Source organism: Oculina patagonica, chromosome 12 (genome assembly GCF_052425735.1).
Source record: "Oculina patagonica isolate OP01 chromosome 12, crgOcupat, whole genome shotgun sequence".
NCBI classification, from domain to species: domain Eukaryota; kingdom Metazoa; phylum Cnidaria; class Anthozoa; order Scleractinia; family Oculinidae; genus Oculina; species Oculina patagonica.
This window is the reverse complement of record NC_135769.1, coordinates 30,563,190-30,577,183: the sequence shown is the minus strand read 5'-3', so window position 1 is coordinate 30,577,183 and position 13,994 is coordinate 30,563,190. Positions and strand designations below refer to the sequence as shown.

The 13,994-nt window shown below is 37.4% G+C and overlaps 1 protein-coding gene across 1 annotated transcript; it reads left to right on the top strand.

Moving 5' to 3' along the window:
• The first annotated feature begins 318 nt into the window (after positions 1 to 318).
• LOC144631964 (alanine--glyoxylate aminotransferase 2, mitochondrial-like) lies at positions 319 to 13,497 on the top strand. The gene is made up of 17 exons (XM_078490553.1): positions 319 to 439; positions 2,168 to 2,247; positions 2,434 to 2,526; positions 4,886 to 4,977; positions 5,253 to 5,376; positions 6,542 to 6,636; positions 7,817 to 7,910; positions 8,530 to 8,595; positions 8,690 to 8,717; positions 8,992 to 9,092; positions 9,183 to 9,275; positions 9,361 to 9,433; positions 9,672 to 9,731; positions 9,936 to 10,024; positions 11,877 to 12,029; positions 12,299 to 12,397; positions 13,114 to 13,497. Exons 1-17 carry the CDS (start codon positions 346 to 348, stop codon positions 13,210 to 13,212), a joined length of 1,533 nt encoding a protein of 510 aa, XP_078346679.1. The 5' UTR covers positions 319 to 345; the 3' UTR covers positions 13,213 to 13,497.
• Positions 13,498 to 13,994: the final 497 nt, after the last annotated feature.

The following is a 13,994-nucleotide window of genomic DNA, read 5'->3' as shown; positions in this document are numbered from 1 at the left end:
GTAACTGGGGCGATATAAGGAGACGGAAAGCGCGCTGCTCATAAATTTTTATTCAATGCTCAACCTAGGTGATCCACTCGCCCCACCCCATCCCCCGTACTTTTGTGATTTTTTTTTTTTTGAAATCTTCAGTCCCCACTGTAATATGGTCAGTGTTATCTGTGTAGAATTTCGGTGTGTAATCTGTTATTAAAGATGTTTCTAAAAGACCCCGCTCCCCTGCCCCGCCTGCCCCGCTCGCTTGTGACTTGGTTCACATACGTACTTCTGGGGTGGACATTCCATGCAAATTACATGCAGTGAATTTCCAGTCCTTTTCTCCTGGGACAGTTTCTTGTGTGAGCCATGTTTTCGAAGAGCGCAGTTTTGAACCAAATCCGGCCCCGTGCTTCTCTGCTAGGGCTTCAGTATGTGCGAAGAAGTTTCACAGCTTCTTCAGGTATGTTTCTCTGATTGAGATTGTCGATCAACTGCTAAGCGAGGTTTATTTTGATCTCTGCATAATTATCCAGGCGGTCGTGTGGATTGCGCAGTTCCCTGCAGGGACTTCTCAGTTCGGTCGAGACAGTGACTTTTAGGTACTGAGAAAGATCCGGTACTGCGGAAGTGGTAATTGAGAATTATTTTATATCAAAGTACATGTAATTTACGGCAAGATTTCCGTACATAACCCCATACTTTGTTGTATACAATTGCGAGTCCCTATTCATGACTGCGTGTCAAAGGATAAGCTGAAAGAAACTGACATGTATGGGAAAAAAAAAAAAAAAAAAAAAAAAAAACCCCCCTTTCATAATAAAGGGCTATATGGTAATCTTTCCCAGATCTTTCTCGCCGTGATAGTGGGTACATATTGAATCGTGCAATTTAATAACTAAAAATCATTAAATTACTTCACACCCGACTCTTTTTCCAAGAAATAAATAACATTAAATCTTATTACATAAAATTTGATTACATAAAATTCAATTAAGCTTATGCTGACTGGTATTGTGGTGCAATTAACTTGTCATAGAACTGACCTGGCTAGTTTTGTTTTCACTTGTCATAAAGTTGTTCTGAGCTCATTCTACTATTTGGAAGACGTTATTGCTTTTTTTCTAACCAAGGTAGCTTTGCTCAGCTTGTTGATCAATGTTCAAGATTTTCAACAGCCTGCAGGTACCCAGCAGCCCAGTAAATCTCAACAACTCTTGGGGGTGGGGTGGGGAACTTATGTCAATTTTAATCCTGCTCAATTTTTTGTCGATTGTCATCATGAGTTGTCTCAAATTCCCTTGGAATGTTGAAACAGGAACAAGAAGAGTTGAACAAAATTCTTGTGGTATCATTCAACTCTTACTAGGGGTGGTGAATGGTCCTTAAAAAAATGCATGTCTCACAAATTTTTAGCCAAATTTCAGGGGTCTCATCATCTCAAATTTTTCTTTGACGCCTTTTCGGAGTCTTGATTTCTTTTGCAAGGCTAAAAAGGTCTCGGGCTTGCAGAAAAGATACCTCGCCATCTCGCAAAGTCTTGCATTTACTATTTGACACCCCTAACTCTTGGAAGCTGTTGTTTTTGTTTGGCCAGGCCAAGTTTGTATTGCTTATGTCATGTACCTAATCCCTACACCTTGTGCACATAGTGTTTTATTTTTTCTGGTCACAAGCGATGCTAATTTATAACCACATAATAATGTGAAAAACACCTAGTATGTAGCTTCTTTCATCAGTAAAAATTCATATACGTAATTGGACTACATGCTGTCCAATTTGGAAATAACTTGATGAAAAAAATTCTGAGGGCAGCCAAAATTGCATGAGGCCATAGGCCGAGTCTAATTTGGCTGTCAGAGGAATTTTTTGAATCTAATTATTTCCAAATTATTGGCTGAGACAAAACTGTCTAATTTTTCTTAAATTGGACAGTTTGTGCATTTTACCTGAAAGTCCTAATTGAAACTATCCAAATTTAATCCCAAATTGGACAGTTCTCAGAAATTAAGGAAAAATAGCTGCGCTAACAATATAGGATTTACTGACAGCTATATAATTAAGTATTAAATAAAAAAAAAAATCACCAAGTCATGCCAAGTAGACACATACATGTAAAATATAGTGATTTTAGTATTTTGAAAATGCAATCTGCAATGTTTCCTTATATCGAGCCTGTAATGTATTTTAGGACCCTTGCTACAAAAGACTGCTCCATTGGATCCTGGGTTGGAAATGCCGAAATGTGACTTTGAACCTGAACCATACCAGGTAGACCTATCAATATGTCTTTTTAATTGTTCCTTACTATGAGTAAGTACATGTAATATCTAGGATGAAGGTTGTTGTTGCGTTTTAAATTCCAGATCATACATTAACTGTATGTAAATTATAGCTGTTTGTTGTTTGATTTGTTTGTAATAAATTATTTATTTTTATTATTTGGTATTATTTCAGGGGATTACATTTGAGCATGCCAAAGAAGTGAGGAAGAACAATCTCAATCCTGCTTTGTTTTCATACTACAAGAATCCACTGTTCATTTGCAAGGTATGTAACTATAACTATATGTGACAGTGTCACTTTGCTTGTTTTTAAACGAAGTTTTTAAATAATTTTCTAAGCTATTTTAGAAATAGTTTTCTTGTGCGTTTCTCAGTACGGCTGTACTGTTGTTTTATTTTTATCCGTGACCTATTACATAATGTTGCAGACGTGAGCAGATCAGTTTACTCTCACCGTCTTGAAAGTTGTTGCGTTATTGTTTAGATTACTTTAGAGGTCAGATCACGTAATTGAGGGATTTACATCACGTATATTGTGTAGGATTTTGCTACTTTTACTGTATGAGTGGTTAAGTGGGTAAACACCCAGTTCCTTTTGGTAAATCCTGTGTGTGGGTTTACAAGTCATGTTTCTGTTTTCTGTTGTCAACACTTTTAGTTATCAGTTAGACTTTAGTCAATGGCGTTGATTAATCCCCTTGCACGTAATTGTGATGTAGTTAATTTCCAGTTCCGGTCACATAGACAAATGTGTGCTATAGTTTGGTATAAATACAATTAGTTTTGTGCAGTTTATTTGAGTTAGCCGTGGAGCTTAGCTCCCCAGAGGGGCTTGCTAGACCTCTGGCAGATTGCTGTTTGTGCCGTTGTTCAGAATGTGACTCATTCCCGTTTTTATACCGTTTTTATCACCGTCTTTATTACGTACGTTGTTATTACCATCTTAAACTTGTTATCGTTGTTTTGTACGTAGCTTTCTATGTTTTCAATAAAGTTCGTGTAAGTCCAGTCCTTGCATCCATTTAGAATTCACGTTGTGCCTCCGCTCTAGGCCTCCGCCGTTGGTGACGTTTACCGCTCGCGTCGCACGGCTTACATATAACTATACTATAACTGATCTGAGGTTGATCTGTGGTTTTAACCTCCTCTCTGGCATTGTTGATAACTTTTATGAATGTGCTACACACTGCAATACAGAATTACATGATCACAGAATGGCTTTTATAAAGATAAAATTTATTATGTACATGTACTCCGTGAAGTGGGATACTGATGTTCAAATTTAAAGTAAATTACCGTATTTATTCGATTAAGGACGTTCGCACGAAAATCTTCCAACATTGCAATTTTTCTTAAAATTTCACCAGAGCTAGTTGATTAGTTACTTTTATCAGAAATGTAAAAAAAAGTGGGGGTCACCGACTTCGTTTCCGAAATACGATAACCGAAAGAGGGCGCGTATTTGGATAAATTTTCCTCCGTCACTCGATATGACCTCAGCAGCTTCGGGCGACAAAATATTTTAAATTAATTGATGTAGGCTAACTTTCTTTGTCTGAATTTATTTTAGTGGGTCTATTGTACAAAATAATATATTTCGGTTTTGAAGTCCCTTAGGAAAATCTTGCCTTAAAGAATTGGATTTGCGAACACTCGAGACTGGAAAATGTGACTAATTTGGTCGCGCGCGAGGGGAGAAAATGAAAAAATAACAAAGTTCCAACATTGGAAATTCGCTCATTTTTTGTCAATCAGTAGAGATTTATCGGTAAAGGTGGTATATCCCGAAAAAAGTGGGGGTCACCGACCCTTTAAGAGAGGAAACTGCAAGCGAAGTTAACGCAACGGCTACCAACCCTATACGTGTTTGGAAAGTTTTCTCAGCGCGCGCGCTCGTGCGTGACGTTGCGACATGAATTACGTGCGCAGTAAGGATGCGCATAAACAATTAGCGCGAACGTCCTTAAGCGCCCAACCTCAAATAAGCGCACTCCTCGAATAAGCGCCCACCCCCACCCCACTAAAAATGAGAGCACAAGAGGAAATTTGATTATTGTTGAAGTTGAGATTAAAATTGACTAAGTACTACGAAGAGACTATTCCGAAGACCGAGTTTTGTTTAGTTTTTTACTGAAACTTTTAAATTATAATGAACATTCAAATTTCAGCTTTTTTACACCTTCACGTTTAGTTATTTTATATTATTTTCTTTCAAGATAAACATACTACTTGCTAAAAATGGTAAAAATTTAATAACTGCCCAGGCTTGAATAAACGCCCACCCTAAAGGTCCAAAAATTTAATAACTAAGGTAAAATATATACAGTACATCATTGTACAAATTACCTACATCTGTACATGTACCTGATCTGTGTAATTTAATTTTAAGAATTGTTACACACAATTTGTAACAAATTTAAAAAATGTTATCCTGTTAAAAGTTAATTTATTTATGAGCTTTTGATTGCCAGTTTGCAATCTTTGTCTGGAAATTAAAAGCTCATAGTTTCAAACCTTCTATCCAGAGAAGGTTTTTAATCTTGTTTTTAATTATACATCCTGGTTACTCATCTATTTTTTTATTTTCATTGTGTCCATTCTACATTTCTTTTTCCCCACTTTAGGGTCACATGCAATGGCTATGGGACAGTGATGGCAAAAGATACTTGGATTTGTTTGCTGGTATTGTGACTGTCAGTGTCGGACATTGTCATCCGTAAGTTCTGATCACATGACTTATAAGAGTTTGTTCTGTGGTGCTGTTAATGATATGTTTATAATTTTTTGAAAGTAATCTTACTACTAATAAAATAAACAAAAAAAGCTTAAATCCAAAAGATCTCAACTCTTTTCATCAATACCTGCAGTGACATTTCATCAGTGTTGCAGAAAGTACCTGGATGGCCAGTCCCTTAATGAGTTTGGAAAACAGTTTCAGAGTTTTTTATTTATATATAAATTATATATATTTGGAATTGATCCTCTTTGCAGACACGTGACAGAAGCTGCTAAGAAACAGCTCAACAACTTGTGGCATACAACAAACATCTATTACCATCCCACCATTCATGAATATGCAGAACTGATGGCTTCAAAACTTCCTGGAAAGCTTAAGGTACGTTATTTACAATCATGTTAATAATGCAGAGAGAAAAATTTTTTTCCTTCTACAGTGTAACAAAAGGTCATCATGAACTTATCTTTTTACTTTTACATTTTCAAGATGATGTCCAGTGTACCATCATCATCATCATCATTTATTTGCTGCTTCAAAATAATTGTTATTACATGTAAAGGGAAGCCTCCAGCCAAGCAGCCCGTAGCTTATCCCGGTTTCTGTAGCATTAAGCAGCGAGGCCGGAATATTTCTATTTCCCCCTGAATGGGATGCTAGTCCATCGCAGGGTACCCCCCCCCCCCCCCAGCATTATGTTGCCAGTACCCATTTATATACACCTGGGTGGAGAGAGGCACTTATGAGAGTAAAGTGTCTTGCCCAAGAACACAACTTTAAGAACAAATTCAGATGATTCAAGATCACAAGTGATAACTCTGATCTGTATGTTGTTTCTGATCTGTATCCATAGGCATTTTGGTGATGTTTGGAAGATAACTGTATGCTTATGACAATGAATCAGGAAGATAGGTAGCTAGTCATTAGGCATGGTACTAGCTTAGTATGCATGCAAATTATCAGTAATTATTAATTGTTTATATATTCAGTTATTGCCAGTAATTAGTTTAATTATTATTGTGGACTATTGTATAGACTACGAGTAGTCCCTATTTTTTGCAGAGGCTGTCTTTTTTCGCAGAGTCCGTCGAGCATTCGCAGAGTCCCGTCAAGTGTAAAGCGAAAAAATAAATGACCGCGCGAAAATGGGGACGAGGCGGAGCATTTTCACATAGTCATTTATTTTTTCGCTTTACACTTAACGGGACTCTGCAAATGCTCAATGGATTTGTGCAAAAAAAATACAGACTCTTCGAAAAATAGGGACGCTCATAGTCTACACAAACATTGTAACCTTATTTGACCTTGGATTTCAGACCTGAAGCACGTGTCATTAAAATCTTTTGTTAGACTATAAATTACTGTACAATCCTGTGATTTTGTTGTTAAAGTGACTGTAAACTGTGCCTTTTAGCTTTAAAGTTACTGTAATAGTTAACTTTAATACAGACACAATGCATTTCATGTAAGTTCATCTCATTAGCCATTTTTTTGGCTTGAACTGAATTCAATATGTCTGATTGTTTTTGTTTTCTTTTTTCATCAGGTGTGCTACTTTGTAAACAGTGGCTCAGAAGCTAATGACATGGCCATAATGATGGCAAGAGCTCACACTGGAAACTTTGATTTCCTCTCTCTTAGGTAAGTAATGTTCTTACACGTTGCTGATATCTAGGTAGTTTGGATGTCCAACACACGAGTGGACACTGAGTCATGCTTGTTTGATGACTTCCAGTTATGTCTTATTTCATTTACTTGCCATTAAAGTTGTTAACTTAAGGATACATGCATACGGTACAAACCTTTCTCGAGCTACCTTATTTACTCGAATAAGCACCGCCCACAAATAAGTGCTGCCCTCAAATAACCGCCGCATTTGGGACAAAAAAATGTAATAAGCACTGCCCCCGAATAAGTGCCGGAGTCTTCATGCGGCGCTTATTCGAAGAATTCTGTACAAAGAAAAATAGCACTACTAAGCCACTATGAAACAGCCTTGGAAATTCCTTTTCATCAAAAGCAATGTTTTGCAGTTCAAGTTAATATGTTTTACCGCTCACCCATAATTTTTTTCTATCCAAAATTCTTACAATACTGAGTTCTGTTAACGTTGTGAAGGCCATGAACTTTGTCGGGACAGCAAGTGCACTACCCCGGGGGGGGGGGGGGGTACTTGCATAAATTTTGGATAGGGGTGTGCCGCCAAGGTTCTTAAACCAAGACCCTATTTAAGGATAAAGGAAGCGAAAATTGATACCCTTTTTAAGGCCCAAAACCGAAAAATGACACCCTATTTAAGGGCAGTAGAAGCGTTCCGTGACGACCCAAATAACGGCTAACCGCGCACAGCAAGACAAATCTTTATAAAATCGCTTTTCTAATACCTGACCAGAAAATTTTTCGTTTAGCTGGGAGTTTATTTTAGCTAATAGAATTTAGGTACCCTATCTAAGGATCACACCGGGAACACATTGCCAAAAGGAGCAAAAATGATACCCTATTTAAGGACCGAGAACCTCAAAAACCATACCCTATCGGGAGGCACATACCTATATAGGCCACATATGGGAGTACCCCCCCCCCCCCCCCCGGGTGCACTACTCTCTTCGGTAAGAGAAATACCCTTCTTTTAGGTACTGTAGAAGTTTTGTCTAGATGACATTGTTTGTGTTGTTCAGTGCCACCCTCAAATAAGCACCGCACTTGAGGTGCGACAAATTTAATAAGCGCCGCAGCACTTATTTGAGTAAATACAGTAATTTGTTGTCAGACAAAATTAAATCTTGAGATCAAATTTTACTTAAGTGCTTGTTTTTTTTAGAAATGGATATCATGGTGCGAGCCCATGCACCCTGGGAATTCTATCCCACAGTACATGGAAACTAAATGTTCCACTAGGATTTGGGTTTTTCCAGGTAAAATGATAGTCATTAATAATAAATGTACAGTACACTATCTACATGTATCTGAGAAACACACTGAATTCAATCAAAATTCTACCCATGCCACAAAGAGATTGAAAGAGCGTTGTTTGGTACAAGTATTTGGGCTGTACATTCAAGGTCTTTGTTGGGAAACTTTACAGCACATTTATTTTGGCAAAGCACAGATCAAGTATATATTCCAAGGTTTTTGGTTTTAGCAAAACTGTATTTCAGACGTATATTTGTTACTTTGTGTCATTTTGTTTTCTTTCAAGGGCAACAAGTTAGTTACATTTGTATATTGCCAAATAGAAGGGTAACTAGAACACATTTACAACATTTTTTAAACCTCTGAACTTTTCATACAAAAACTTTACTTATGGAGATACATGCTACTCTATCACAATTACATTTACCAAGTTTCATGTTCTTAGCGACCTCATAAAGTCAAAACGTGGATTTCATTAAAAAACACTAGAACTTAAAAGCTGATTATCTGGGTGGCTAATCAGAAAATGTTACTACTGTAATAAAAAAACATCATTACTTGGAGAAACTTGTGAAATTTCCATCTTCTTGGCTATAACGTTTCAAACAATTCTGTGCATAGACTATGAATCCAGATGTCTACCAAGGACCATGGGGTGGAGCTAACTGCCGTGACTCTGTAGCACAGGTTAGTTCAGTTGATGTATGTCTTGATTGTTAAGAGTTCTAATACTGGTGCTATTTTGTTAATTCAATATATCCACTTTTTTCTGTTTCAATAGACGGACAGGACATGTAACTGCCCTGCAGGTAATTTAGAATTGTTTGTTATTTTTATTTTCAAATAATTATAATTATTTAATGCAATTTATAATATTTAATCCATATCATATCTAGTGCGGTTGTGATTGGTTGTGCCTTGCACAATGTTAACGATATACATGCATGCATGTTGTTGGCTTTATTTTGTAGGAAAAAATTGAAAACGGCCTGATGTAAACACTCGAGGAAGCTTGGTGTTCTCAGAATACCATGGCCATTGAAAAAGATTGCATAACATATCTACATGTTTTTTTTTTTTAAGGTCAGTGTATGGCGTCCAAGATGTATGTTGATCAACTTAAAGATGTCTTGGTTCACTCCACCAGTAAGAAGGTCGCTGGATTCATTGCTGAACCTATTCAGGTAAGAACAGTTGCGATGAAAATGGATTGGAAATTCTTCGAAAAAGTCCATAATTTTTTCCCCTTTTCTCCTTCTGTTTTGGTCTTTTAGGGCGTTGGTGGCTCAGTTCACCTTCCCAAGGGATTTCTGAAGGGTGCATATGAACTGATACGCGAGAGAGGTGGCGTGTGTATTTCAGATGAGGTAAGGTGTTTTAAAAGTTTGTCTCAAACTTGCGAATTTCGTTTTGTACATCAACGTGAACTAAGGCTATTGTTTTTGTTTGTAGGTTCAGACAGGATTTGGTCGTCTTGGGAGCCATTACTGGGGTTTTGAAACTCAAGACGTTGAGCCGGATATCGGTATGCCATGAATAACCAGTAGATATCCAGGCCTGCAGCTTTTTCACACTTATATTTCTTCATTGGACCTTCTTTAACATCTTTTAACGGGTCTATAACATGTTTTTAATTATTATCTTGTATGGTTTTGATCATCCTTTTACACCTTCATTACTAGTACTATAGAAAACTGAGTTGTGACCAGTTCGCCGTGTTTTTATGTGTGATTAACCTTATTTATCCGTTACATTACTTTTAGTGACCATGGCTAAAGGTATTGGAAACGGATTCCCTCTGGCTGCTGTTGTAACAACTCCAGGTAAAACAAAGGCAGTTTATTTTGTTGATTTTTACTTACTTTTTACTTTTTTTTTTGTTTTTTTGTTTTTTGTTTTTTGTTTTTGTTTTTTTATTTACAACTTTTATTTTATTTACTTTTTACTTATTGTCAGCAAGTGGTGGTTGTTCGTGGATGCGATTTTTCGAGTCATTGTTTAATCATTTCGTGTTTCGTATTCCTCAGAAATTGCCCAAAGCTTCTCCCAAGCCATTCATTTCAACACTTATGGCGGAAACCCCATATCATCAGCAGTTGGAAAAGCTGTTTTAGAGGTACTGTAAAATTGTAAACAATAAATTAAGTAACTGTTCAAGTTTCCGCCTTGGGCTATCTTAATTTTTACTAGTAACACGCTAAGATTTTCGCAGTTTCCGCCACTTGGATACGGCCGGAAGAAGGATTTCTTGGGATTGTTTTAATTAACGAACTCGAGGTCTGATTGGACAGAAATCTCCCATTGACAACAAAGCTTTTCAGATTCCCGCCACTGGGTGACGTACGACAGAAACTTGCTCTTGATTGGTTAATTTAGACAAAGGCTCGAGGTCGTTAATAGACCATTTGCATTATGACGTAAAAGCGCAAAGACTTCTGGTAGTTGTAGTTAGGTTCGCGGGAAAACACCATTTCTGCCTTATGATTGGCTAAGGGCAGCCAAGCGTGAAGGTGGACATCCAAGACTTTTATTTTGATCTGAAGTTGAGCTGCAAAGTTTACGCTCTTGTTGCTTCGAAATTTGTTTATACATTTATTTTTTCAGTTGCCTGTCAAAAATATAGAAAACAGGATGATAGCTTTGGAATGAAAATTGACTGAGTTCTGTGTTTTAACCAAGACAGACAAATGTTGTTCGTGTTCAAGTAAGTTTAATATGTACGTTGTGTGACGGAGTTGACTTGCTAGAGATTCATTCATCGCGGCCGACAACTTCTCTTCGTAAATAATTTTAGCCTAATATCACAGCTTCAAAAAAAAAGCGCACTGGAAACAGATTGCTTGAAAGGACGAGTCGAGGATATAACTTAATTTGTGTGCAATCAAGTGAAAGCAAGGCACGCCATTGACTTTGTTCTTAATCGATTTTCAGACGTTCAACAAACGATCGCTTCTATTGATCACAGGTGAATTAATTCTTCACTGAAAAGCTTAGAAAATTTACCATATATCATGATTGCTCGGCGGGACGGTCAGTTCAATTTATTTTTACAGTGAGACAGAGAAACGAGTCAAATAATTTTCCTCGTTCAATCGAGCTTCATCGATGAATCATGAAGGGTCAATCATAAAGGATTTTCAAGCTGATCAATCAAAACTTCCCTGTGCAGGTGAATACAGATCATTTGTTTTTATCTTAAAATTGTATTTTTTCGTCAAATTAGAACTGTAATTGTTATATTCTTTAACAAAGAAGTTTTCTTGTTTTTGTACTGGAAATGTCAACTCGTCGAGTAGCAGTTGTGGTTTCAATCCGAGCGAGGGCCGTGCGAGCAAATATAATTTTATTTTCATAATCTTGTTGATGAACGATTACTTGTGCGACTCGAAAGGTGAGCCTCAAAGATTTTTACGAGTGTAGAAATCATGTACTGTGCTCCCCCATGTTTAGAAAGGGTAAAATATTGCGTCTTCGTATATTATTTGAAAATACCTGGTAAGCAAAAGTTTTAGGAATTTAACTAAATAACCGCGCGACTGAGACTTGGAGGAAACACTCGTTGAAACTTCACTACAAAACGCAACCCAGCAAATATACAATTTCTTGCATAGCTTTTTTTTTTTTTCATTTTAACGGACTTTGTTTTATACTGAGAGGTTGTTTTTTGCCCTTTAAATGAAGCCACAGGGACGTCTTCTTCGGTGAGGGTAATTTTCTTTACCTCCATCACGATTTTCTTGGGCAAGCGAGCTTGATGACGATTCAAAATTTCCCGCGAACCTAACTACAACTACCAGAAGTCTTTGCGCTTTTACGTCATAATGCAAATGGTCTATTGTTATTGGTCCGAAATTTATTCTTGACGTCAAGGTCTTTCAGATTTCCCACTATTTATCGACGTTAACGAATTTTGTTTGTGTTGTCACATTCTTTGATACCCAGCCCTTTTTTCGTTTTTTTTTTTCCAGGCCATCGATGAAGATGGCGTACAAAAGAACTCCGAGGTTGTCGGCACCTACTTTCTCGAAGAGCTGCTTAAACTCAAGAACGAGTTCCCGGATGTAGTCGGTGACGTCAGAGGCAAGGGGTTGATGATTGGAGTTGAACTGGTCACAGATAAAGTAAGTGACTCCCTAGCGGAGAGAGATAGAGCATCACAACCTGTCCTTATAGTATTACTTTGCATCTCCGTTATTTTATAATTAATTATTAATAATTCGTCGTTGCACTGTACAAGCAAATAATTATTATTTGATTGTACAGTGCAACGGCGAAATAACTGGTCTCATGAAACAAAAAATTAACAAAATTTGCAGAACTGGCTATTTTTCAAATGTCGGGGTAGGGTAAAATCGCTTATAATCAACATCTGATTTATAACGAATTCTAGGAGTCGAAGACACCGTTGCCGCCGGAGAAGTTTGTTCCGATCTGGGAAGACTGCAAAGATATGGGAGTGCTCATGGGTAAAGGCGGATTGTATGGAAATGTAAGTATTGATGCTTTGATATCCCTGTTAACGACATGCGAAATAGTTTTTTTATATATATATAATCCCGTCTGTCAAACTACTAAGCCACGAACAACATCAACTAAAGTTTGCTCCAATTCCTTCAATCTGTTTATTTTCTTTTTGACTCTAGAAAAGAGAAAAATAAAATCTTTAATGATTTTAAGTAATAAATACACTGTGGAAAACCTCTAAAACCCCTCAAATAGAGAATATCCGATACTGCAATACGGCAATGGAGAAAGAAAAAGACTAACGTTTACCATTATTTTTGTTGCCTATGTGGACAGGAGTGTGTCTTCGCAAGCTCAGTTCCTTCCTTCCCTCCCGTCCCTCCCCTTTCCGTCCTTCCCTTTCTTTCCTTCACTGAGATTGGTTGTTTCTTGCGCGCGAAACCCGAATAACGACCAATCAGAGATATAACATGGATCTCAATAGAGCTACTTCATCAGTATGGAATATGTTGGGTCGGCGTCTCTCAAGCGAGTAATCAACTGAGCGCACGTAGAGGTACATATCATTACTTGGGCGAAACTCTTACTCACCAGTACTATTATTTCGAATTAACTATCACATCCGCTATAAGTACGATGCAGTTGGTTCAACGGTCAGTGGTGTGGTATGGGATCTGTTTTGAGTGTAAGTTTCATGTTTGAATTCGTTGTCCATTTAACAACTGTTATGTTTTATTTTAGGTTCTACGAATCAAGCCTCCCATGTGTATAACAAAGGATGATGTCATTTTTGGCGTGGCGGTGTTCCGCACGGCTTTGCAAAAATACAGCCAGAGCTAATAAACTAAACAGTTTTTAATGTTTTTTGCACCAATAGTACTTTTGAAATGTTCACATGCCTTACGACATATAATCGACATTTCACAAAATCTTATATTAGTAATAACTCCATTCCATTCCTTCGTAGGACAAAGGAAAGGTTGATGCACTGAATGAAATAAATAAGAACAGCGATAACGAATATAAAATAATTTGCAGTGTGTGTGCGAACCTATTAGAAACAGGGTTAGGGTAAAAACTTGTTTATAACGTGGACTGGTTAATAAAAGACATATTTTTAGCAGGGTTTTCTTGACTTTTTCCTTTGGTATGTAATTTATTTATTTATTTATTTATTTTGTTATTTATTTTGTTATCGTCATACAACACGGCATTGAATGGAAATGTTTGTTGGTCTAACCGGAGCTTTATTGCAACTCATTCCCAGGAAATTACGCTCTTTGATTCAGTAGTACGACTGCAATGTATGATGTTTTGTAAACATTTATCTATCTTGCGCACGTGTCGCGGCGACAAGTTGCTGCAACATGATGCCTCGTGTGACATGGTGCATTTCTGCGACAAGCTGCAACAGATTTTGGCGCTGCGATCACACGGGGAGGCTCAGTTTTCGCAGAGACCTGTCGCTGCGACTTGTCGTCTAGTGTGTCTCGCCCTATATAAATTGCTCAATTTTTAAATTGAGGTAGTGGCAGAGGGAAGCATGCATCCCTTACATTCCCATTTTCGACCTTATTCAATCAACTTCAAGTCAAAGGAACCCCCAAAAAATAAAAGACTAT